This window comes from Thamnophis elegans, chromosome 7, assembly GCF_009769535.1.
Source record: "Thamnophis elegans isolate rThaEle1 chromosome 7, rThaEle1.pri, whole genome shotgun sequence".
NCBI lineage: Eukaryota > Metazoa > Chordata > Lepidosauria > Squamata > Colubridae > Thamnophis > Thamnophis elegans.
The window spans coordinates 4,960,024-4,987,569 of record NC_045547.1 but is presented as its reverse complement, the minus strand read 5'-3'; the positions used below and the strand labels follow the sequence as shown (position 1 = coordinate 4,987,569).

Sequence of the window (27,546 nt, the reverse complement as noted above, 5' to 3'; positions counted from 1 at the left end):
TCAAGCAGTTATTTTTCTGAAAATAAAATACTATGATTTAGAGATGCAAAGAGTTTAATAGTAATCTGTGCCATTATCAAAATAGAATATGAAAGATTATAATAAAAACACGAGATTCTCTTTACTTTTAGCTTCATATAGCTAACAAATAGCTCACACTTCCATTTCCTTATATCAAATCAATGATTAAAATTTGTCAGAAATGGTATAGGGTTTCCTGTTTAATTGTCAGGGTGTCTGACAATATAAAACATATTTCTTGTTAAAAAGTAGAAATCAAATAGTACAGCTGAAAGCCTCCATGGGCAAAAGCTAAATATTAAAAAATTCTTCCCTCTTCATTCATTTTAGCAGACCAATTCCAGTGTTCTCTGGTGGGGATGATCTTGGCTTCTGGTCCTTCAAGAGGGCCGGTACTTTGTCATGGGATCCTCGGCCCAGGCGGGGTAGGATGAGGCCAGCTTCTCGGAGACACTGTCCTCAATAGGCCACCCCCAGGTTTTGAAGAAAGGACCCAGGTTTCTGTTGACTTCCCGAGAGAAGGTTTCCGCCCACAGGTTCATCTTGGCCTTTTTCTCATTTGGGATGTTATTCATGGTTTGGTATTTCGCTAAAATGCAGATGCAGGGGTCCCAACCGAAGGCTTCCTGCAGCTGAAGACAAATAGAGTAATTTTATAGATCCTTGATCTAGATCTCAGCTGTTACATTATTTTACATTATATGACCTTATGCTGTCTAGATCAATGGCCACCAGTAGAAAAAACAGGGAAAACAAACCAATTTCTACACCTTTAACTGATTGCAAGATATGACCTCAACTGATAGCATTTTCTTCCACTCTTTGAAGAAGATATTCCCCCAACCCTACTCATCCTAAGGTCAGGTAATCTTCGACTTACCACCACAACTGAGCATTTGTAAGTTAGTGACACGGTTGTTAAGCGAATTTGGCCTCCCCATTCACTTTGCTTCTCAGGAATCTGATCAAGTGACCCCAGGACACTGGAACTGTCATAAATATGAACCAGTTGCCAAGCATCCAAATTTGAATGATGTGGCCTTGGAGATGCTACAATGTCTGTGAGTGTGAAAAACAGTCAGAAGCTGTTGTTTTCAAAACCATTGTAACTAAATGAATGGTCGTACGTTGAGGACTATCTGAACTACACCAGTGACCGCCCACGAACAGCTTTCTTACCTGCAAGTAGGGTTCAAGTGCAGTGAACACTTCAAAATCCTTCAGATTAGCTCCATTTCTAATGTATTTCTCAATCCTCTCTTTTCTTGCATGCGGTTGAAGGTCTGAGTGGGCTATTTCTCGGGAGATACTCAGTACGGTCTCATTGACGTAAACCGACCAGAGGTTGCAGGTGGCTTCTGTGGTATGGGGTGGGAAATTCCACCCGCTTTTCTGCTGGTTATGACCCAGTTCGTGGATTGGGCCCCAGGTTCCTTTGGCGTGGAAAGCTTGTACATCTATGATCTGAGGTAGGGCCCTTACATTACTCATGATTGGATAGCCAGAATGCATCAAACCTAAGGAAAGAGTTGGGATAGATACAGTTACATAGATCTTTCATTGCGGAGGGGGAAGAAAATAAGATTGGGTAGACAACTTTTAGCCCAGAACACGGTTGTTAAGCGAATTTGGCCTCCCCATTCACTTTGCTTCTCAGGAATCTGATCAAGTGACCCCAGGAGGAGGAGGAGGAGGAGGAGGAGGAGGAGGAGGAGGAGGAGGAGGAGGAGAAGGAGAAGGAGAAGGAGAAGGAGAAGGAGAAGGAGAAGGAGAAGGAGAAGGAGAAGGAGAAGGAGAAGGAGGAGAAGAAAGAAGAAGAAGAAGAAGAAGAAGAAGAAGAAGAAGAAGAAGAAGAAGAAGAAGAAGAAGAAGAAGGAGTTGTTCCCAAATGTTTCCAGTTCTGAATGCCCTTAGTATTTCAGTAATTTTTTTCATGACGTTGGTGATTTTACAAACGATTTTCCAACTGCATTGCCCTGTAGCAACCTAGCACAATGCAGATCTCACAGGTTTATAATTTCATTTATAAAGTAGTAAAATATCCCAGGATGCACTTATGAGTTTGCTGCGGTGCATTGGAGAACGAAGTGAATTGCATTAGTACAATAATTCTATTATAACACATTTTGACCTGTAAACTAGGAAAGCAGAGCAATAATATTTTATGGTTTTCCTCTACAGAGTGTGATTTGAACTATTTATACTTGCCTTTTGATATCTGAATATCTGCCACAATCCTCTCTGGTCGGGCAAAAATAGAAGGGATGGCTGCTAAGTGGGTGATGGCCCTCATCATCTGAGCCCAGGTCTGGAGCAGGAAATCAATCCCATCGTGTTCACGTACAGCATTTGAGGGCAGTGTGAGGATGATATTTTCCGTTTCCAGTTCCGCCCAGGGAGCGGGATAGTGGCGGATAGTATCTTGCCAATCCTGGATGCTGGTTTCACCTGAAGAAACATTTAAAACAGAACATCTGGGTATAATATTTTCTTAAATGAAAAATAAGTGGAAGGAGGAAAAATCATAGGTGCGTCCAATGATACCTTCCATGAAAAGGCAAAGAGGTACAGAAATTTCATCCTTATTTTCCACTGGTGTTCTTTAGCAAATCTCTGCTGCATCCATTGTCCTGGGAAATGTTCTTGATATATTTTTTGTTGTTGGAATTCATTGTTGGGATGTATTTCTATGCAACAACTTTGAACTTCATAAATTGAGGAAGGAGTTGTCTTACCATGCTTGAAATAAGGCGCCTGGGTGGCCCCTTGGATGGTGACGGAGAAGGAGCCCAGTGAAGAATTCTTTGGTACAATGATGTACAGGAGGCCTCCCCACAAACTGGAGATCTCCATCTTCTCCCTCTGCACCGGAAACAGCCTTGTCACCACTGGAGGACGCTTCCATTTCTGAAGTTTAACTAAACTATCGGTGTGGCACCCAATCTGCACCTGTGGAAAACAACCTCCCTTGAAATGAACAAGTCACTCTAAAGAGAAATGGCTTAATGGTGACATTGAATGAGGTGGTGTGTGTTTCAAACATCTAAAAAATGGAAGACTAACTCTGACTTTGATTAGAAATAGTATAAAATTGGTGTTTCTCCATCTTGGCAGCATTTAAAAGGTATGGATTTCAACCTCCCAAATTTCTCAGCTGGTTGGCAGGGAAATTCTGAGAGCTAAAATCCATACATCTTATATTTATAATTCAATGCTACTATATTAATACTAGGGACGTGGTGGCTCAGTGGCTAAGACGCAGAGCTTGTTGTTAAGAAAGGTTGGCAGTTCGGCGGTTCGAATCCCGAGTGCCACATAATGGAGTGAGCTAGCTTTCATTATCTGTCCAAGCTTCTGCCAAACTAGAAGTTCAATTGCATCTAAAAATGCAAGTAGAAAACTAGGAACCACCTTTGGTGGGAAGGAAACAGCGTTCCATGTGTCTTCGGCGTCTAGTCATGCCAGCCACATGACCATGGAGACATCTTTGGACTGTGCTGGCTGTCTTTGGTTTCGAAACGGAGGTGAGTACTGCCCCCTAGAGTTGGGAACGACTAGCACATATATGCGAGGGGAACCTTTACCTTTACCTTATATTAATACTAAATATTATCGTCATGTTTATTCATGTTGTGGGGGAGTTTCTCTATTTGGAAGCTATTGAAATAGAGAAACACCCCACAACATGAATAAATGATGATACCTCCCGCCTACCAGACATCTGGAAAGCAGCCCTAGTCAACAAGCGAGCCCCACCCACCACCCAGGCCATTACAACATGAAGCAACAACAGAAACACAGCCAGCCCCAACCAGCACCAATCTACCAATCATGATACAGCCACACAACCAATCATTCAACTTACTGAAATGAAGCCAGCACTCCACACACACAAGCACACCAAGATTTACAGAAAGATGGCAGCTCCGATCACACTTTAAGCATCAAACCCAGTGTATACATACACACACATACCCACACACATGCAATACAACTGCATATTATATAACTGCATACACACACACACAAACACTAATACAACTGTATATTATATTCATATTAAAACTATATTTAATATAAAATATACATTATATCTGAACCATAAAAAATATATGGATACATTTCTAATAAATAAAAGTCTCCTTGTATTTTACACTGTGCTCACTTCAGTATTTGAGCACCTCCAGTGACATTTTTGAGATGAAAAACATTGGGAAAGAGTTTAAATGCTTTTCGGATGGAGGGCAGTTTATTTATTTAAGGCCTATGGAAGGACAACAACATACCTGAGCAGGTGAGAAGCACCTGTGCTCCTTCTCTGCCCTCCCCCATTGTCAGGACAACCCAGCTGCCAATCAAACAGCGGCGACCAATCAAACAGAATCATTTTGGAGAAAGAAGACAAGATGGCTGCCTGGGAGCTCTGCAGCCAAAGGACTCATGAAGACCAGGCCAAATAAACAAAGCCAAAGCTCAGGAGCCAAATAAAAAGGCAAATTAAAAGATAGACTGCCCTGATGAGGAGAGGCAACCAGGAAGGAGGCTGCAACTGAGGAATCTGAGGAGAGAGGAGTGTTTTTTTCCCCCCTCTTCCCTCAGGATCTGGCATGAAGGAAACATTTTTCAAGCCATTTCCCTCAGAAGGAGCCAAGATTCAGAAGAGAAAAGTCTGGAAGCCTAGTCCAGAAGTAAATAAGGAGGAAAGACAAAGCCAAGGAGAAGCCAGGGGCCAATGAAATGGAAGGGCCAAGGACGTGGTGAGGAGGAAGGAAGACAAGATGGCTGCCTGGAGCTCTGCCACCACAGGTAAGGTGACCAGACTTTCAGATTGGTAAAGAGGGACACCATTGACGGTGGGGGGGCTGGATTAAAATTTTTATATTTTGTCAAAAGGTCACCCCAGGACACTGAAACCAGCATAAATACGAATCTGTGGCCAAACAAAAATTTGATCACGCGACCATGAGGATGCCGCAATGGTCGCTAAGTGTGAAAAATGGTCATCAGTCACTTTTTTCAATGCCATTGTAACTTTGGTCACTAAAGTGATGATGTTTGCTGCATATGAATAGAATAAAAAAGTTGTTACACTCCTACTTGGCAGTTTCAATATACAGCCTCAATTGTTCTAATGTAGGGTCACTTGTTGCTACTTTTCAATAGATAGATGACAGGTAGGTAGGTAGGTAGGTAGGTAGATAGATAGGTAGATAGGTAGATAAGTAGATAGGTTTATTCTGAAGATAAAAGTTTATGTACACCAGGAACTTTTGAATGAAAGCTAGGAGAGGAAATTGGACAAATGAACAGAATAGTATAGTACTCTAAAGGAATAAATGTGCTCTGGCTAATAAATGCACAGAGCAAAGATTTATAAAAATAGAAATGTCAGTATGAAATTACAAGCTATTACCTTATGTAAAAAGCCAAAATGTGAACAAAATAGGAAAAAGTATAATTCTTTACCGAGTGACAAATTAAGACAAATATTTGGCCATTAGCAAATATTTTGGATATTTATTGGCCATTAGCAAATATTTTGGATATTTATTGAATGTGTGTGTGTGTGTGTCTATATCTATCTATCTATCTATCTATCTATCTATCTATCTATCTATCTATCTATACATACATACATACATACATACATACATACATACATACATACATACATACATATTGCTTATCTCCAAAATATTACACACAAACACACACACACACACACACACACACACACACACATTGCAGAAGTTGGACTTTAAAGAATGTAGTGTAAATGTAGTGTAAGAGCCTATAGAAAATATATTAATAGATATTTGTTTTGCTATTGAGATTAATTTCTGCTCTACTTGCTTTTTCAAGCTTTCTTTCTGGAAAATAAAAAATATTCCTCCTTTTCTTTTCCTGCACTTGCCCTTTTCTCTGAGATGCAACAAGATCTCAACATTCATTTGTCATCAGGTCATATGTATTCATTCATTCATTCATTCATTCATTTCTTTATTTATACAACTTCCATGCAGCCCTTCTCACCTGGACATGACATTACATGGCTTACAATCATGTAAAAGAAACATTAAATCATCAATGTAAAATAGTAATATTCGATTAGCTTAAAATGGACAAAGATGGGGAGGAGGGAGCAAGATGCATGGGTGGAGAGGGGGACGGGATCTTATCGTAGTGTGTTAAGGACATGCAGAATTTTAACCATCAATCAAGATGTCTAATAGAGGATTAATAATACCTGCAATTTTGCTTTGAGAGTGGAGGCTGGGAATGATAAAGTGACTGTTGTTGCTGGGGGAGCATACATGCCAGTGCTTCTCCAAGCTTCCTCGCCTAAAAACAAAGTATAATTTTTTCAGATGTTCATTTCTATATACATAAACAAAAAATAATGTCCTGCACACAGAGATCATTATCTTGAAAGAAGAAGCACTATATTCAAAATTAAGAACAACATTTCTTACCTGTATTGCTTCCGTTTACTTGAATGTTTTGAGGAGGTGCTGTAGGATAAGAATTTGGATCATTTGGCATCAGGCTGGGTACTAAGCCTTGAAACTCTGGCAGAACATTATAGAGCACAGAAGCTACTTGAAGTAAGATGGCTTGCACTGAATTAGCTTGGATTGGGTTACGTACACTGACCTCAGGAATCCCTTTATTCTGAACCAACTCTAGAGCATCATCATGAACTGAGGAGAAAGGACGGGAGTTTGTAGCCGGGATCTCAAGGAATATCGCAAAGTCTTGCGCCAACTTCTGGAACCACAAGGAATACGGTGGTTGTAGAATCTGCTCATTTCGAATATGTTCCTTGAACTTCAAGAATGCTTTCCGGAAATGATAAGTGGAAGCAACTTCACTGGCCTCTCCAGCAGGACAGCTGTTTCCAGCTACTTTCAAACTGTGCTGAATAATCCCAATTCCAAACTTATTCAGGATCTTATTTCCTGGATATTCTGCAATAGCACTGGAGTCAGGATTCACAGAAGCCCAATGCCAAGACTGACCCCCAATTAGGAGTCCTCCTCCTTCAGAGACAAATTCATGGATGTTTTCCATCTCTTTGGCATCATAGGCTGTACAACAGTATATGCCTAGGCTTTTCTTAAAGTTGGTTAGCTCACAGGGAATCTTTGCTTGGTTTAGCATGGAGTAAAGTTTCTGCATGTTGTTTCCAATGCCCACCTTTCTTTCCTTTCCGTCAGAAAGCCAACTGATGGCATTGAGGAGGAAAGATTTCATTGATGATATTTTGAGGAAGCTTTCATGAGAGGCAACTACAATGCGTCCTCGACCGTAGTATGCAGCTGCCAGGAAGGCGTCGTAGGTATCACTTATGCCAACTGGAAATGCCAAGGCTCCATGGATAAGCAAGGGAGAAGGAACCATTCGATTCTGGGGGTCATCACCATTTACATTGAATCTCTCCACTCCTTTCAGAAGAGTTTGTAAATCCCTTTGAATATCTAATCCATGTCTTAAAAAAAAAAGTAAAATTATATTTTCCATGGGTATGATAGTCTTCAGACTAGAATCCTAACATTGGAAGAATGGCTTGATTAAAACTGAGTTGTAATATCAATCATCAGCACTACAGAGTGGAGGAGGAGGAGAGGAAGGAGGAGAGGGGGAAACAAAAGGAGAAAGGTAAGGAAGAGGAGGAGGAGGAGGAGGAGGAGGAGGAGGAGGGGAAGAAGAAGAAGCAGAAGGAGAAAGATGCTAGTTTGTTGTTAAATGGATACTGGATGAGAAAAGTATTGCAGACTGAATGGACACTTATTCAAATTTTTGTGCTGAACCTTCCCAAATTTGTCATCATAATTTTTTGGTAAGGTATAAGCCTACGAATCTCTATTTCCCTAAACTGAAGGCAATGCTTGCTGACATAATTTTATTGGAAGAATTGGATGGAAGCCTCAGATCTTCCATGCTTAAGAAGCTATCTGCTGTTTTGTTGGTCCTATCGCATCTGTAGAGTGTCATTTCTGACAGGGAAGAAATATAAATATTCTTTCAATTCTGAATATGTTTTATATATGAATATGTGGAATTTAAAGTATCTGTAGAAATAATTCCAAAACAAATGCATCACTCGTGTTTCTGCCAAATAATTGAGGAAACCCATAAGCTGGATGCATTTTCCCCAGTCGACTCAGTTCAAACTGGGTGAATGAAACTAATGTATACAGTGACGGTATATGAAACTGAAAGTCTTTTCAATTTGAGGGACATTTGACTTTATTGTATTCAATATCTTTGCTTCTAAAGCATAAACAGAAAATAAAACAATTAAAATGTCATTCTCAATCAATCCCCTTGTTAATGATTATTAAATTAGATATATGATAGTTTGTTCCTCCCTTCCCAGTCTAGTACAATAATCCCATTCTTCATGGAGACTGCTATACAAGTTAGCAGCCAAGTGTATTTCTACAAGCACATGGCATACAAAAAATAATTGTTGGAATGAGACAATTGCTTAATCTGGGGTAGCTCATTTTGCAAACCTTAAATAATTGGGACACAGGTCACTCCCAAAAAGTCCACTGTTATATATAGGATTAATAACCATAGAAAAAGAGATGGATTAATACTTACTCAGTGATGAGGGGAATCCTGGGAATTTTTTCAGGTACAGAGAAAATACCATTTTCTCCCATATTGGCAGTGAAATACACTCCAGCCACACTGGTCACCTGGTTTCCAGGAAATTGAACCAGGACTGCCTCCTTCCCATGTTGATATGACCAATGCCAGGCTTGGCCACCCATGAGCAGACTACCACCCCCCTTTACAAATTGCACAAGGTCATCAGCCTGGACATCATTGTAGGCATCTCTACAGAATACTCTGCAGTCTCCAAGTGTTGCATCTGATTGAACTTTAATGCCATTACTGAGGAGCAATTTGGAGAGGGCATTCAGGTTTCTATGGACTCCTATGAGTGCTGTTGGGGAAGGCCTGAGCCAGTCCAGGGCATTTTTAATGAACGGCAAGAACTGTGGAAGCTGTATCATGGATTCATGGGCAGTGACCACCATCCGGCCTTTCCCATATTGGGATGCAGCCATGAGAACCCGGCCCTTGGAATCTACAAGCACTGGGAAGGCTTGGTCTCCTGTGAGCAAAAGCTCACAAGGTTTGAAATCTCCCGTGACATCGATGGACAGAATGCCCCTTACTAAAGAATCGTAAGAATTTTGGGGATTCATTGGAACGTTGTGCCGCTGGATCTGAAAAAGAAAGTTTAAATTTCTCTCAGTATATTTTACGTTGCATATAATGCTGCAAGAGGTAACAGGACATGCAAACATTCACAGAAAGATTCAGATACCTATGTGGTGTCGAGCGGTGGGCTGTGATTTTTCTTGCAGTATTGCTGGATGTTATAGTACAGCTATATCATTTTCTAAACTACTGGCTGTGCTCAGTTTCCAACAGTTTTTTTTTTCATTTGGATGGACGTTACCTTAGAGTCTCTTGTAATAGTTGTTGAGAAGTCAGAGATTATCAATGCTTGCAAAAGGCAAATGTTTCTATCTTCAAAAATGCAGAAGGGCAGAGGCCCAGATAACTACAAAACTCATTGATACCAAGAAAAATTATGGAAAAAGATTATTATGAGGCAGTTTGTTAGAAAAGAATACAACGCTCTGCATTTCGATTTAAATACGAATGATTTAACTCACCTTTTCAGAAGCTCTTGCAACCTAGGTGGGAGTCCTCCAAGTGGCTCTCTGTAAAGTGAGGCTAAGCATTCCTGGGAACATTATTTATACCCTGTTGAAGTGGAAATTGTGGGCGGATGACATGTTCATTTTATAAATTGGAGCAAATCCAAAAGTTTTTTAAAGTGCAAAGGAGGAACCAGAATTTCAGATTTCCACAGAATTGTTTTGAAATCTAAAGACTTAATCCTTAGCAAAGTTTCTATTATTATATGGATTTTACTCTTGATTGTGGTATTTTTCTGAGCCCCCTTCCGGGACTGGGAACCGGCAACACCCTATTGTGCTGGTTTTCCTCCTTTCTCCACAGTCAGGTCCACTTAGTGTTAATTGGGGGAGTGAGATCCAGCCCACAGCCCCTACATTGCAAGATTCAATTCCCTCTCCCCTTCTATTTAACATTTACATGAGGCCGCTGGGTGAGGTGATCTGTTGTTTGGGATGAGATATTGTCAGTATACCGATGACACCCAACTTTATATCTTTACCCGGGGCCCCTCGAGTGATGATGTGAATGTCCTATCCCAGTATCTGGAGGCTGTTGGGGACTGGACAGAGTGAAACGGGCTCTGACTCGATCCCAGCAACACTGAATATCTGTAGTTATTTGGACCCTCAGGAAACAAGATTCTTCCATTTTTAGTGCTGGATGGGATTGCGCTACCCTGGACACATTCAAAGCACAATCTGGGGATCCTCCTAGACTCGAAGAGCAGATAGCAGCCATGGTTAGAAAGGCCTTGGCACAGCTTCATGTTATGTGTCAGTTGTGCCCAGTGGTGGGATTCAAAAATATTTTACTATCGGTTCTGTGGGCGTGGTGTGGCTTGGTGGGCGTGACAGGGGAAGGACACTGCAAAAACCCCATTTCCCTCTTCATCCCACTAACCTGCTTTCCAGTTCCGTTCTCCTGTCCAGGGCAACAGAAGACCACCCAGCCGATCAACTGGGATGCCGATCAGCTGGGACACAGGAAGCAGTGAATAGATTGGGGCGGAGCCAGCCAGAGGTAGTATTTGCCGCTTCTCCAAACGATTCAAAATTTCTGCTATAGGTTCATCAGAACCGGTCAGAACTGGCTGAATACCACCTCTGGTTGTGCCCCTTTCTGGACCACGAGTCTCTACTCAGTTTTGTAATCTCTCATTTAGACTACTGCAACACACTCTACATGAGGCTGCCCCTGAAGAGCATTTGGAAACTTCAACCGGTGCAAAATCGAGTAGCGTGAGTGGTAAATGGTGCCAAATAGACAACACGCGTAATATCACCACTATTGCATGGCATGTTTTCAGGTGGAATTGAAGGTGCTGTGATCACCTTTGAAGCCCTGTATGGCTTGAGAACAGGTTAGTTCATGGACTGCCTCTTTCTGAGAGTCTATACCTATCCAATTCAATCTAGAAGGCTGGGCATGCTGCTAGTCCCATCAGCCAAAGAGTATCCACTGGCCAGAATTTGAAGATAGGCCTATTCTGCAATAGCCCCTGCCTGTGGAATATCCACCTTGGCATCTCAGGGCAAAGGACATTGGCTAAAAACCACCATATGAAATATTTAATACTTGCACAAATCCTCCCAGAAACTGAATCCACTTCTGGTTATTTGTTTGTAAAGAAGTCTAGATGAATCCAAGCCAGACAATAGTCAGAGGAAAATTAAGTTCCTTTGTAGGAGACACTTATAATTGACCTTCTGCCAGTTGTGACAACATGGCCTACGATGACCTCATTAAGTTCTTGTTGAATTCTGGGGTGGTGCGGTGGCCTAGAGGTGGAGATCTTGCCTCACAATCAGGAGGCTGTGAGTTCAATCCTCGATAGAGGCTGATATTTCTCTCTCTCAGCACCAGTGGTAGGTTGCAAGCAGTATGCCCTGGTATGGCGTACCGGTGCCTCGCCGTTGCATATGCTTTTTTGTTTCTGTGTTTCTGTTCTTCCCCTTGAAGGGCTAATCGGTGTGCTTGTACATTTTGCCTGCGAGGGTCTGATCAGAGTAGGTGCATATGTGTTGCCTCGGTATGTGGGGATTATGCTCCCCTCTCATGCTGTGTTTGTGTGTATCATCCAGTGGAAGACCAGGAAATGAGGAAATCAATCGTTTGAGCCTTTGCAAGACAAATTAAGCTTTTCTCTGGGCGTTGCGACATGGCACATAGACCCGAAAAGCTTGCGCTTCTATGGACAATACCAAAAACGTGGAATGGACAATACCATTTTACCAAAAATGTGGTAAAAGTACCAAATCTCAAGTCAGAAGTATGAATGGGGGTAGAGACTTGGTTAAACACATGTGAATAAAGAGTATAATCATATTGTCCCTTAGCATATTTTCTTCAAAACTGATTGCATCTGTTCCATTAATCTTTTCTGCAAGACTTTCTCTTCCTTGAACATCCTTGTTGCCCCTCTCCAAATCCAGATAGCTATGTCTAAATTGTTCTTAGATTGTGAATCTAAGGACAAGACAAAGCATGTGAGGTAGGATCTATTAATCCAAAATAATGTATAATGGTTTGGAAAATGTATTTCTGCTCAATAGTGATTAGGCTAATCTTTTTGCCGAGGTGTGCCAAAAGTGAGGAGAGTATGGCCGGGGGGGGGGGGGGTTCGCACATGTTCGTGCCAACACCCATAATACAATGCCCTCCCCCACACATGTGTGCACAACACCGCTACCCCGCCCATGCAGGTAGGCCTCACTAAAGCCTCTGGACTCCATTTTATGCCCTCCTCAGACTTCAGAAAAGCCGCCTGAAGCCTGGGGAGGGCGAAAAAAGGCCCAACATTAGAAATGGAAGTTCAGGAATTGCCTTCCTGGTTGCCCATTGGGCGTTTTTTTTTACCTCTGGAGCCTTCAGGGAAGCCTCCAGAAAGCGAAAAACGGTTGAAAATCAAGGCTGAAAATCAACTGGCCAGCATGCGCATGCGCGCTAGAGCTGACAGGGCAACGCCCTCAGAAACAGCTCCGCGTGCCACCTGTTCACCATCCCGACAATAGAATTTGCCTTATTAGCAGTCACATCACTCTCCTGGCTGAGACTCAGCATGTGATCAGCCACAATTCCAATATCTTTTATATGCCTCATCTATGTCTCCCAACCCGAGACCCAAATATAGAATTTCTCAAGTGGGAAATGCCGCATTTGTCTCCCTACACTTTCATTCTTTTATTTCTAGCTTCTTTTACAAAGTTATCAAGAGATTTTGAGGATTTTTACTCATGCCTTCTAGGGAAATTTGTTGGCCAATCCCGTTTTCAATTAACTAGAATTTAATGCATAGGTTGCCCATGTTCAACAGAATAGCCTCTTCTGCTTAAAATGCTTTCCTTCCTCATACCGAAGGTTACTGAAGTGTTTCTTCTTCTTTTTTCTCTTCCAGAGAACTCTGACTCAATTAATTAAGTAAGCCTCCCAAATGTCAGCTGCCAATTTCAGCCCCATAACATGGGATTGGGGTGTGTGTGTATGTGTGTGTGTATGTGTGCGTGTGTGTGTGTTTGTGTGATTCAGCCCTGGTGAGAGCTGGTGGCTTGAGGACATGCCCTCTGCCTTCTTCCCCTTTTAGACCTTTGAATTTTTAAACTCTGTTTTAAGATCATGCGCCAGAACTGTCATTTTATCGACTAGATTTGCACAGGCCAGGGCTTTGCTGGTGGTCTCCCATACATGTTCTTATTACCCTGCTTAGTTTCTGACCCCAGACAAGTTCATTCAAGGGCTGCCACCCAGAGTGTGGGTTGCTAACGGTTTTACTACTGGCCCACAATCGTGCGCGTGCACCATTCAATGTAAATTGTTCTTCACCCATGCGCAGAACAATTTACAATGAACTGCGTGTGCGCAGTTGGTAAAATACAAAATGGCGGCAGCGAGGGAACCGGTTCAGGGGCGTGGCAGGCCTGGGTCGCAGCCGGTTCTGTGACCCAGACCTGAATTCCACTACTGGTTCGGCTGAAACGGGCCAAACCGGTAGCAACCCACCTCTGCTGCCACCCATGGAGGCATTTTGGAACAATTAAACCTTTTTATAAAATAGGGTTTCCAGGTTTTCTAAAATCACAAAGAAGAAAGCATTCAAAAATGGATTTCTTACATAGTCAAAACAAGAGCAGAAACTGAAAAAAAAAGTAAAAAAAAGTAAAGCAGCATGATAGATCCAGAATTCACTCGATTCCGAAAGGACCAAGTAAATTGGAGGGCACAAGCCACTGAGAAAGATCAAGCAGTTATATTTTTTTAATATGCACAATATTTATTTAGACCAGCAAAGAGCTTAATCGTCATTATTTCAAAAGTGTGGCATCGTTAGAGAGAATTCTTTGTGAAAAAATACAGGAAATGCCAATTTGGGGATTGAACAGCTGAAGAAGACTTGATGCTACAGCTGAAGACTCTTCCAAGTTCATTCATATTATCAGACTCACTTTTGAGTAATGCATCCTCCCAATTCCAGTGTTCCCCAGTGAGGATGATATTGGCTTCTGGTCCTTCAAGAGGGCCGGTATTTTATCATGGGATCCTCGGCCCAGGCAGGGTAGGATGAGGCCAACTTCTCGGAGACACTGTCCTCAATGGGCCACCCCCAGGTTTTGAAGAAAGGACCCAGGTTTCTGTTGACTTCCCGAGAGAAGGTTTCCGCCCACAGGTTCATCTTGGCCTTTTTCTCATTTGGGATGTTACTCATGGTTTGGTATTTCGCTAAAATGCGGACATAGGGGTCCCAACCGAAGGCTTCCTGCAGCTGAAGACAAATAGAGTAATTTTATAGATACTTGATCTAGATCTCAGCTGTTACATTATTTTACATTATATGACCTTATGCTGTCTAGATCAAAGGCCACCAGTAGAAAAAACAGGGAAAACAAACCCATTTCTACACCTTTAACTGATTGCAAGATATGACCTCAACTGACAGCATTTTCTTCCACTCTTTGAAGAAGATATTCCCCCAACCCTACTCATCCTAAGGTCAGGTAATCTTCGACTTACCACCACAACTGAGCCCCAAATTCCTGTCGCTAAGCAAGCTACTTGTTAAGTGAGTTTTGCCCAGTGGTGAAATCCATTTTCTTTTACTACCGGTTCTGTGGGCGTGGCTTGATGGGCATAGCAGGGGAAGGATACTGCAAAATCTCCATTCCCTCCCCACTCCTGGGGAGAGGATATTGCAAAATCATTTTTTTTTTCATTTTCACTTTATTTGTATGCCGCCCTTTTCCCTGGGGGGACTCAGGGCGGCTCAGTTCAAAAGGGGGGGGGAGGACAAACAATTTACAACAGACACTACATCATTTAAGAACACAACAGTCATACAATTCGAGTGGGGTTAGAATCGTTAACCCCAGGCCAGCCGGGACAGCCAGATTTTAAGGGCGGCGCGGAAGGACTGGAGGGTGGTGAGGGTCCGAATCTCCACGGGGAGTTCGTTCCAGAGGGTCGGAGCAGCCACCGAGAAGGCTCTCCTCCGGGTAGTTGCCAGTCTACACTGGCTGGCTGATGGAATTCGGAGGAGGCCTAATCTATGCGATCTTATCGGTCTAGTGGAGGTAATTGGCAGTAGGCGGTCTCTCAAATCTCCATTCCCACCACACTCTGGGGCCAGCTAGAGGTGGTATTTGTTAGTTTTCCAAACTACTCAAAATTTCCACTACCGGTTCTCCAGAACCTGCTGAATTTCATGACCCGTCAAAACCGCGGTCCACAAAAGCGCGCTCGACGAAAGCGCGCATTTGACGTCATCACAGCAGGATGAAAAAAATTAAAAATTGAAATAAAAATAAAATTAAAGCAAGCCGATTCACATAAAGGTAAGGGTTAGGTTTAGGGTTAGGGTTAGGTTAAGGGTTAGGGTTAGGTTTAGAGCGTTAGGGTTACGTTTAGCGTTAGGTTAAGGGTTAGCGTTAGGTTAAGGGTTAGGTTTAGGTTTAGATTTAGGGTTAAGTGAAGGATTGGGTTTAGGGTTAGGTTTAGGGTTAGGTTTGGGGGGGTTAGGGTAAGGTTTTCGCTTTATTTTTACATTTATCGATCACAGCGCGATGTTTTCGTCGCGCTATGATGACGTCACATACACGCTTTTGTCGAGCGCGCTTTTGTCTACCGCGGTTTTGTGGTGGAACCGCTGAATTTCACCCCTGGTTTTGCCCCATTTTATTATCTTCCTTGCCATAGTTGTTAACTGATTTATTGAATTTGCAGCTTTCTTACCTGCAAGTAGGGTTCAAGTGCAGTGAACACTTCAAAATCCTTCAGATTAGCTCCATTTCTAATGTATTTCTCAATCCTCTCTTTTCTTGCATGCGGTTGAAGGTCTGGGTGGGCTATTTCTCGGGAGATACTCAGTACGGTCTCATTGACGTAAACCGACCAGAGGTTGCAGGTGGCTTCTGTGGTATGGGGTGGGAAATTCCACCCGCTTTTCTGCTGGTTATGACCCAGTTCGTGGATTGGGCCCCAGGTTCCTTTGGCGTGGAAAGCTTGTACATCTATGATCTCAGGTAGGGCCCTTACATTACTCATGATTGGATAGCCAGAGTGCATCCAACCTAAGGAAAAAGTTGGGATAGATACAGTTACATAGATCTTTCATTGCGGAGGGGGAAGAAAATAAGATTGGGTAGACAACTTTTAGCCCAGAACTAACTGATTTGGCCTTTGGACGAGGAGGAGGAGGAGAAGGAGGAGGAGAAGGAGAAGGAGAAGGAGAAGGAGAAGGAGAAGAAGATTAAGATTAAGATTAAGATTAAGATTAAGATTAAGATTTAGTTTATTTGTATGCCGCCCTTCTCCGGGAGGGACTCAGGGCGGCGAACAACTCAAAAGGGGAAAAGGGGATACAAACACAATATACGTAATTAAAATACACAAGAGTTATATAACCATAGAAGTCAAGAGGGGAGGGGAACTCATCAACCCCAGGCCTGCCGGCACAGCCAGGTTTTCACGGCTTTCCGGAAGGCCTGGAGAGAGGTGAGGGTCCGGATCTCTGCGGGGAGTTCATTCCAAAGGGCCGGAGCTGCTACAGAGAAGGCCCTCCCCCGGGTGGTAGCCAGATGGCATTGGCTGGTAGACAGAACCCAGAGGAGGCCGACCCTGTGCGATCTAACGGGTCTAGAAGAAGAAGAAGGAGTTGTTCCCAAATGTTTTCAGTTCTGAATGCCCTTAGTATTTCAGTAATTTTTTTCATGATGTTGGTGATTTTACAAATGATTTTCCAACTGCATTGCCCTGTAGCAACCTAGGACAATGCAGATCTCACAGGTTTATAATTTCATTTATGAAGTAGTAAAACATCCCAGGATGCACTTATAAGTTTGCTACGGTGCATTGGGGAACGACGTGAATTGCATTAGTACAATAATTCTATTATAACACATTTTGACTAGGAAAGCAGAGCAATAATATTTTATGGTTTTCCTCTACAGATTGTGATGTAAACTATTTATACTTGCCTGCTGATATCTGAATATCTGCCACAATCCTCTCTGGTCGGGCAAAAATAGAAGGGATGGCTGCTAAGTGGGTGATGGCCCTCATCATCTGAGCCCAGGTCTGGAGCAGGGGAGCGATCCCATCGTGTTTACGTACAGCAACTGAGGGCAGTGTGAGGATGATACTTTCCGTTTCCAGTTCCGCCCAGGGAGCGGGATAGTGGCGGATAGTATCTTGCCAATCCTGGATGCTGGTTTCACCTGAAGAAACATTTAAAACAGAACATCTGGGTATAATATTTTCTTAAATGAAAAATAAGTGGAAGGAGGAAAAATCATAGGTGCGTCCAATGATACCTTCCAGTGGTGGGTTTCAAATTTTTTTTGAACCTACTCTGTGGGTGTGGCCTCCTTTGTGGGAGTGGCTTGCCGGCCATGTGACCTGGTGGGAGTGGCTTGCCGGCCATGTGTTTTCTTTCTCTCTCTTTCTCTCTCTCTCTCTCTCCTTCCTTCCTTTTGTCTCTCTGTCCCTTTTTCCTTTTTTCCTTCATCTCTCTCTCACTTTTTCTTTCTTTCTTTTTTTATTTATTTATTTCTTCATTTCTTTCTCTTTCTCTCTCTGTGTGAGTCTGTCTGTCTGTCTGTCTGTCTGTCTGTGAGTGGTGGGTTTCAAAAAATTTTGGAACCTCTTCTGTAGGTGTGGCCTGCTTTCTGGTGGAATCTATTCTAACCGGTTCGGTAGATTTAACGAACCGGTTCTACCGAACTGGTGCGAACTGGTAGGAACCCACCTCTGATACCTTCCATGAAAAGGCAAAGAGGTACAGAAATTTCATCCTTATTTTCCACTGGTGTTCTTTAGCAAATCTCTGCTGCATCCATTGTCCTGGGAAATGTTCTTGATATATTTTTTGTTGTTGGAATTCATTGTTGGGATGTATTTCTATGCAACAACTTTGAACTTCATAAATTGAGGAAGGAGTTGTCTTACCATGCTTGAAATAAGGCGCCTGGGTGGCCCCTTGGATGGTGACGGAGAAGGAGCCCAGTGAAGAATTCTTTGGTACAATGATGTACAGGAGGCCTCCCCACAAACTGGAGATCTCCATCTTCTCCCTCTGCACCGGAAACAGCCTTGTCACCACTGGAGGACGCTTCCATTTCTGAAGTTTAACTAAACTATCGGTGTGGCACCCAATCTGCACCTGTGGAAAACAACCTCCCTTGAAATGAATAAATCACTCTAAAGAGAAATGGCTTAATGGTGACATTGAATGAGGTGGTGTGTGTTTCAAACATCTAAAACATGGAAGACTAACTCTGACTTTGATTAGAAATAGTATAAAATTGGTGTTTCTCCATCTTGGCAGCATTTAAAAGGTATGGATTTCAACCTCCCAAATTTCTCAGCTGGTTGGCAGGGAAATTCTGAGACCTGAAATCCATACATCTTATATTTATAATTCAATGCTACTATATTAATACTAGGGACGTGGTGGCTCAGTGGCTAAGACGCAGAGCTTGTTGTTAAGAAAGTTGGCAGTTCGGTGGTTCGAATCCCGAGTGCCACATAATGGAGTGAGCTAGCTCCCATTATCTGTCCAAGCTTCTGCCAAACTAGAAGTTCGATTGCATCTAAAAATGCAAGTAGAAAACTAGGAACCACCTTTGGTGGGAAGGAAACAGTGTTCCATGTGCCTTCGGCGTCTAGTCATGCCAGCCACATGACCATGGAGACGTCTTTGGACAGCACTGGCTCTTTGGCTTTGAAACAGAGATGAGCACCACCCCCTAGAGTTGGGAACGACTAGCACATATGTGCGAGGGGAACTTTTTTACCTTTACTTTATATTAATACTAAATATTATCGTCACGTTTATTCATGTTGTGGGGGAGTTTCTCTATTTGGAAGCTATTGAAATAGAGAAACACCCCACAACATGTATAAATGTGATGATACCTACCGCCTACCAGACATCTGGAAAGCAGCTCTAGTCAACAAACGAGCCCCACCCACCACCCAGGCCATTACAACACGAAACAACAATAGACACACAGCCAGCACCAATCAGCATCAATCTACCAATCATGATACAGCCACACAACCAATCATTCCATTTACTGAAAAAAAAGCCAGCACTCCACACACACATGCACACCAAGATTTATAGAAAGACGGCAGCTCCGAACACACTTTAAGCCCAAAACCCAGTGTATACACACACGCACACACACACACACATACACACACACGTAATACAACTGCATATTAGATAACTGCATACACACACACACACACACACAAACACTAATACAACTGTATATTATATTCATACTAAAACTATTTTTAATATAAAATATACATTATATCTGAACCATAAAAAATATATGGATACATTTCTAATAAATAAAAGTCTCCTTGTTTTTTACACTGTGCTCACTTCAGTATTTGAGTACCTCCAGTGACATTTTTGAGATGAAAAACATTGGGAAAGAGTTTAAATGCTTTTCGGATGGAGGGCAGTTTATTTATTTAAGGCCTATGGAAGGACAACAACATACCTGAGCAGGTGAGAAGCACCTGTGCTCCTTCTCTGCCCTCCCCCATTGTCAGGACAACCCAGCTGCCAATCAAACAGCGGCGACCAATCAAACAGAATCATTTTGGAGAAAGAAGACAAGATGGCTGCCTGGGAGCTCTGCAGCCAAAGGACTCATGAAGACCAGGCCAAATAAACAAAGCCAAAGCTCAGGAGCCAAATAAAAAGGCAAATTAAAAGACAGACTGCCCTGATGAGGAGAGGCAACCAGGAAGGAGGCTGCAACTGAGGAATCTGAGGAGAGAGGAGTGTTTTTTCCCCCCTCTTCCCTCAGGATCTGGCATGAAGGAAACATTTTTCAAGCCATTTCCCTCAGAAGGAGCCAAGATTCAGAAGAGAAAAGTCTGGAAGCCTAGTCCAGAAGTAAATAAGGAGGAAAGACAAAGCCAAGGAGAAGCCAGGGGCCAATGAAATAGAAGGGCCAAGGACGTGGTGAGGAGGAAGGAAGACAAGATGGCTGCCTGGAGCTCTGCCACCACAGGTAAGGTGACCAGACTTTCAGATTGGTAAAGAGGGACACCATTGACGGTGGGGGGGCTGGATTAAAAATTTTATATTTTGTCAAAAGGTCACCCCAGGACACTGAAACCAGCATAAATACGAATCTGTGGCCAAACAAAATTTTGATCACGCGACCATGAGGATGCCGCAATGGTCGCTAAGTGTGAAAAATGGTCACAACGGTCGCTAAGTGTGAAAAATGGTCATCAGCCACTTTTTTCAATGCCATTGTAACTTTGGTCACTAAAGTGATGATGTTTGCTGCATATGAATAGAATAAAAAAGTTGTTACACTCCTACTTGGCAGTTTCAATATACAGTCTCAATTGTTCTAATGTAGGGTCACTTGTTGCTACTTTTCAATAGATAGATGACAGGTAGGTAGGTAGATAGGTAGATAGGTAGATAGGTTTATTCTGAAGATAAAAGTTTATGTACACCAGGAACTTTTGAATGAAAGCTAGGAGAGGAAATTGGACAAATGAACAGAATAGTATAGTACTCTAAAGGAATAAATGTGCTCTGGCTAATAAATGCACAGAGCAAAGATTTATAAAAATAGAAATGTCAGTATGAAATTACAAGCTATTACCTTATGTATTAATTAAATATATATCCTGCTCCCCCCCCCCAACTCAAGGTGGCCTGCATGGTGCCATCTCCTCCAATTTTTTATCACCTTCTGAGTTAAGCTAAGTGAAGATAGAGGAATAACCAAAGTCACCTACTGTGTTGAGTTTCTTTGGTTGAGAATAGAGCAGAACCTGACTTCCCACATCTGACACCTGCTAGAGGCTGTGAGAGTTTTCCAAGCAACGGCGGCGGATGTCTGGTCACCTTAACCACAGGCCTTGTGAGGACTGAATAAGCCAAGCCAAAGCTTGGGAGTCAAATCAACAGGCGAATTAAGAGATAGGCAGCTTTGATAAGAAGTGGCAATGGAAGAGCGATTGAGGAAACTGGGGAGGAAAATGCATTTTTCCTTCCCTCAGAGCTGCATGAGGGAAAGGTTTTCCAGGACTGGGCAGAGGGGAACAATTTTTAAGCCCTGTCACGAAGGGGTGAATAAAAAGCCAAAATGTGAACAAAATAGGAAAAAGTATAATTCTTTAGCGAGTGACAAATTAAGACAAATATTTGGCCATTAGCAAATATTTTGGATATTTATTGGCCATTAGCAAATATTTTGGATATTTATTGAATGTGTGTGTGTGTGTGTGTGTTATATCTATCTATCTATCTATCTATCTATCTATCTATCTATCTATCTATCTATCCATCCATCCATCCGTACATACATACATACATACATACATACATACATACATACATACATACATACATATTCCTTATCTCCAAAATATTACACACACACACACACACACACACAGACACAAACATTGCAGAAGTTGGACTTAAAGAATGTAGTGTAATTGTAGTGTGAGAGCCTATAGAAAATATATTAATAGATATTTTTTTGTTGCTGAGATTAATTTCTGCTCTACTTGTTTTTGCAAGCTTTCTTTCTGGAAAATAAAAAAATATTCCTCCTTTTCTTTTCCTGCACTTGCCCTTTTCTCTGAGATGCAACAAGATCTCAACATTCATTTGACATCAGTTCATATTTATTTATTCATTCATTCATTCATTCATTTCTTTATTTATACAACTTCCATGAAGCCCTTCTCACCTGGACATGACATTAAATGGCTTACAATCATGTAAAAGAAACATTAAATCATCAAGGCAAAATAGTAATATTCGATTAGCTTAAAATGGACAAAGATGGGGAGGAGGGAGCAAGATGCATGGGTGGAGAGGGGGACGGGATCTTATTGTAGTGTGTTAAGGACATGCAGAATTTTAACCATCAATCATGATGTCTAATATAGGATTAATAATACCTGTAATTTTGCTTTGAGAGCGGAGGCTGGGAATGATAAAGTGACTGTTGTTGCTGGGGGAGCATACATGCCAGTGCTTCTCCAAGCTTCCTCACCTAAAAACAAAGTATAATTTTTTTCAGATGCTCATTTCTATATACATAAATGAAAGATAATGTCCAGCACACACAGATCATTATCTTGAAAGAAGAAGCACTATATTCAAAATTAAGAAGAACATTTCTTACCTGTATTGCTTCCATTTACTTGAATGTTTTGAGGAGGTGCTGTAGGATAAGAATTTGGATCATTTGGCATCAGGCTGGGTACTAAGCCTTGAAACTCTGGCAGAACATTATAGAGCACAGAAGCTATTTGAAGTAAGATGGCTTGCACTGAATTAGCTTGGATTGGGTTACGTACACTGACTTCAGGAATCCCTTTAATCTGAACCAACTCTAGAGCATCATCATGAACTGAGGAGAAAGGACGGGAGTTTGTAGCTGGGATCTCAAGGAATATCGCAATGTCTTGCGCCAACTTCTGGAACCACAAGGAATATGGTGGTTGTAGAATCTGCTCGTTTCGAATATGTTCCTTGAACTTCAAGAATGCTTTCCGGAAATGATAAGTGGAAGCAACTTCACTGGGCTCTCCAGCAGGACAGCTGTTTCCAGCTACTTTCAAATAGTGCTGAATAATTCCAATCCCAAACTTATTCAGGATCTTATTTCCTGGATATTCTGCAATAGCACTGGAGTCAGGATTCACAGAAGCCCAATGCCAAGACTGACCCCCAATTAGGAGTCCTCCTCCTTCAGAGACAAATTCATGGATGCTTTCCATCTCTTTGGCATCATAGGCTGTACAACAGTATATGCCTAGGCTTTTCTTAAAGTTGGTTAGCTCACAGGGAATCTTTGCTTGGTTTAGCATGGAGTAAAGTTTCTGCATGTTGTTTCCAATGCCCACCTTTCTTTCCTTTCCGGCAGAAAGCCAACTGATGGCATTGAGGAGGAAAGATTTCATTGATGATATGTTGAGGAAGCCTTCATGAGAGGCAACTACAATGCGTCCTTGACCGTAGTATGCAGCTGCCAGGAAGGCGTCGTAGGTATCACTTATGCCAACTGGAAATGCCAAGGCTCCATGGATAAGCAAGGGAGAAGGAACAATTTGATTCTGGAGGTCATCACCATTTACATTGAATCTCTCCACTCCTTTCAGAAGAGTTTGTAAATCCCTTTGAATATCTAATCCATGTCTTAAAAAAAAAAAGTAAAATTATATTTTCCATGGGTATGATAGTCTTCAGACTAGAATCCTAACATTGGAAGAATGGCTTGATTAAGTTGTAATATCAATCATCAGCACTACAGAGTGGAGGAGGAGGAGAGGAAGGAGGAGAGGGGGAAACAAAAGGAGAAAGGGAAGGAAGAGGAGGAGGAGGAGGAGGAGGAGGAGGAGGAGGAGGGGGGGGGGGAAGAAGAAGAAGCAGAAGGAGAAAGATGCTAGTTTGTTGTTAAATGGATACTGGATGAGAAAAGTATTGCAGACTGAATGGACACTTATTCAAATTTTTGTGCTGAACCTTCCCAAATTTGTCACCATAATTTTTTGGTAAGGTATAAGCCTAAGAATCTCTATTTCCCTAAACTGAAGGCAATGCTTGCTGACATAATAATATTGGAAGAATTGGATGGAAGCCTCAGATCTTCCATGCTTAAGAAGCTATCTGCTTAAGAAGCTATCTGCTGTTTTATTGGTCCTATCGTATCTGTAGAGTGTCATTTCTGACAGGGAAGAAATATAAATATTCTTTTAACTCTGAATATGTTTTATATATGAATATGTGGAATTTAAAGTATCTGTAGAAATAATTCCAAAACAAATGCATCACTCCTGTTTCTGCCAAATAATTGAGGAAACCCATAAGGCTGGATGCATTTTCCCCAGTCGACTCAGTTCAAACTGGGTGAATGAAACTAATGTATACAGTGACGGTATATGAAACTGAAAGTCTTTTCAATTTGAGGGACATTGGACTTTATTGTATTCAATATCTTTGCTTATAAAGCATAAACAGAAAATACAATTAAAATGTCATTCTCAATCAATCCCCTTGTTAATGATTATTAAATTAGATATATGATAGTTTGTTCCTCCCTTCCCAGTCTAGTACAATAATCCCATTCTTCGTGGAGACTGCTATACAAGTTAGCAGCCAGTGTATTTGTACAAGCACATACAAGCACATGGCATACAAAAAATAATTGTTGGAATGAGACAATTGCTTAATCTGGAGTAGCTCATTTTGCAAACCTTAAATAATTGGGACACGGGTCACCCCCCAAAATCCACTGTTATATATAGGATTAATAACCATAGAAAAAGAGATGGATTAATACTTACTCAGTGATGAGGGGAATCCTGGGAATTTTTTCAGGTACAGAGAAAATACCATTTTCTCCCATATTGGCAGTGAAATACACTCCAGCCACACTGGTCACCAGGTTTCCAGGAAATTGAACCAGGACTGCTTCCTTCCCATGTTGATATGACCAATACCAGGCCTGGCCACCCATGAGCAGACCACCACCTCCCTTTACAAATTGCACAAGGTCATCAGCCTGGACATCATTGTAGGCATCTCTGCAGAATACTCTGCAGTCTCCAAGTGTTGCGTCCGGTTGAACTTTAATGCCATTACTGAGGAGCAATTTGGAGAGGGCATGCAGACTTCCATGGACTCCTATGAGTGCCGTTGGGGAAGGCCTGAGCCAGTCCAAGGCATTTTTAATGAACGGCAAGAACTGTGGAAGCTGTATCATGGATTCATGGGCAGTGACCACCATCCGGCCTTTCCCATATTGGGATGCAGCCATGAGAACCTGGCCCTTGGAATCTACAAGCACTGGGAAGGCTTGGTCTCCTGTGAGCAAAAGCTCACAAGGATTGAAATCTCCCGTGACATCGATGGACAGAATGCCCCTTACTAAAGAATCGTAAGAATTTTGGGGATTCATTGGAACGTTGTGCCGCTGGATCTGAAAAAGAAAGTTTAAATTTCTCTCAGTATATTTTACGTTGCATATAATGCTGCAAGAGGTAACAGGACATGCAAACATTCACAGAAAGATTCAGATACCTATGTGGTGTCAAGCGATGGGCTGTGATTTTTCTTGCAGTATTGCTGGACGTTATAGTACAGCTATATCATTTTCTAAACTACTGGCTGTGCTCAGTTTCCAACGGTTTTTTTTTCCATTTGGATGGACGTTACCTTAGAGTCTCTTGTAATAGTTGTTGAGAAGTCAGAGATTATCAATGCTTGTGTTGAAAGAAATGTCCTTCTGGGTTCAGCTCCAAGTGGGGAAGAAGACACTGGAGACATGCTTGGAAAGATGGTTTATTGTTGGACAGGGCCACATGGCTTGAGCCCTGGCCAGAAAAGGTGATCACATGTTTCAATGTTGATGGAGAAGAAGAGAAGGGCTGAGGGAGGGGCTTGCTAGGCTTTTATACCCTGTTCAGTCCCACCTCTCTGTTTCCTGTTCCTGTGTAAGAAATGTATTCTGACTGGTTGTCAGACTCCCATGGTGCCATGCAGGGGGCTACTCTCTAGGCTGTGATGAGTTCTCAGTTGCCTTGTGGTCAGTTGAGTAATATCCCTTCCCCCTACAGCTGCAGTGAGGAGAAGTCTTTATTATGTAAAGTGGGCTAGCCTGGCCATCTTAATGGCCCATTAACTGGGGAGGGGCAGAAAGCTATAGGCAACTATTGTCTTTTAAAACATGTTTCTTTTCACATCCAGAGAAATATTCAGCCTTTTCAATATTTCCTAGGATATTTCATTTTTCTGGGAGAGGTGTTATGCGGGTGCACCTCGATTCACCCGCATAACACCTATCCTCCGCGAGCTGCGCTGGCTACCTGTCGATCTCCGGATGCGCTTCAAGGTGCTATTAATCACCCATAAAGCCCTACATGGCAGTGGATCGGGATACTTGAGAGACCGCCTTCTGCCAATTACTTCCCTCCGACCTATAAGATCACATAGATTAGGCCTCCTCCGCATTCCATCGGCCAGCCAGTGTCGGCTGGCAACTACAAGGAGGAGGGCCTTCTCAGCAGTAGCCCCGACCCTTTGGAACGAGCTCCCCGTGGAGATTCGTACCCTCTCCACCGTCCAAGCCTTCCGCACAGCCTTGAAGAACTGGCTCGCCCGTCAGGCCTGGGGATAAGAATTATTACCCCGCCCGAATGATGAATGTATGGTGCTTATTATTTTATTATATGTTGTTATCTCAATGTTGTATCCCCCCCCTCCCTGGTTTTTGTGTGAGCCGCCCTGAGTCCCCTCAGGGAAAAGGGCGGCCTACAAATACTAATAAAACCTATAAAACCTATAAACCTATGATAACTTCCTACACTTGCAAAAGGCAAATGTTTCTATCTTCAAAAACGCAGAAGGGCAGAGGCCCAGATAACTACAAAACTCATTGATACCAAGAAAAATTATGGAAAAAGATTATTATGAGGCAGTTTGTTAGAAAAGAATACAACGCTCTGCATTTCGATTTAAATATGAATGATTTAACTCACCTTTTCAGAAGCTCTTGCAACCTAGGTGGGAGTCCTCCAAGTGCCTCTCTGTAAAGTGAGGCTAAGCATTCCTGGGCACATTATTTATACCCTGTTGGAGTGGAAATTGTGGGCGGATGACATGTTCATTTTATGAATTGGAGCAAATCCAAAAAAATTTTAAAGTGCAAAGGAGGAGCCAGAATTCAGATTTCCACAGAATTGTTTTGAAATCGAAAGACTTGATCCTTAGCAAAGTTTCCGTTATTATATTGATTTTACTCTTGATTGTGGTATTTTTCTGAGCCAGCTTCCGGGACTGGGAACGGGCAACACCCTATTGTGCTGGTTTTCCTCCTTTCTCCACAGTCAGGTCCACTTAGTGTTAATTGGGGGAGTGAGATCCAGCCCACAGCCCCTACATTGTAAGGTTCAATTCCCTCTCCCCTTCTATTTAACATTTACATGAGGCCGCTGGGTGAGGTGATCTGTTGTTTTGGATGAGATATTGTCAGTATACCGATGACACCCAACTTTATATCTTTACCCGGAGCCCCTTGAGTGATGATGTGACTGTCCTATCCCAGTATCTGGAGGCTGTTGGGGACTGGACAGAGTGAAACGGGCTCTGACTCGATCCCAACAACACTGAATATCTGTAGTTATTTGGGCCCTCTAGAAACAAGATTCTTCCATTTTTAGTGCTGGATGGGATTGCGCTACCCTGGACACATTCAAAGCACAATCTGGGGATCCTCCTAGACTCGAAGAGCAGATAGCAGCCAT

At 42.3% G+C, this 27,546-nt stretch overlaps 2 protein-coding genes across 2 annotated transcripts; both read right to left on the bottom strand.

Annotated features, from left to right (window-relative positions):
* Positions 1-401: 401 nt before the first annotated feature.
* On the bottom strand, positions 402-12,849 carry LOC116511217 (TRPM8 channel-associated factor homolog). The gene is made up of 8 exons (XM_032221086.1): positions 12,769-12,849; positions 8,632-9,266; positions 6,495-7,510; positions 6,269-6,363; positions 2,757-2,970; positions 2,230-2,469; positions 1,201-1,538; positions 402-653 (listed from the first exon to the last, which is right to left on the bottom strand). Exons 1-8 carry the CDS (start codon positions 12,847-12,849, stop codon positions 402-404), a joined length of 2,871 nt encoding a protein of 956 aa, XP_032076977.1.
* Positions 12,850-14,254: 1,405 nt separating this feature from the next.
* On the bottom strand, positions 14,255-27,546 carry LOC116511216 (TRPM8 channel-associated factor homolog). Its single transcript, XM_032221084.1, has 8 exons — positions 27,484-27,546; positions 24,589-25,223; positions 22,425-23,440; positions 22,198-22,292; positions 18,184-18,397; positions 17,214-17,453; positions 15,970-16,307; positions 14,255-14,506 (listed from the first exon to the last, which is right to left on the bottom strand). Exons 1-8 carry the CDS (start codon positions 27,544-27,546, stop codon positions 14,255-14,257), a joined length of 2,853 nt encoding a protein of 950 aa, XP_032076975.1.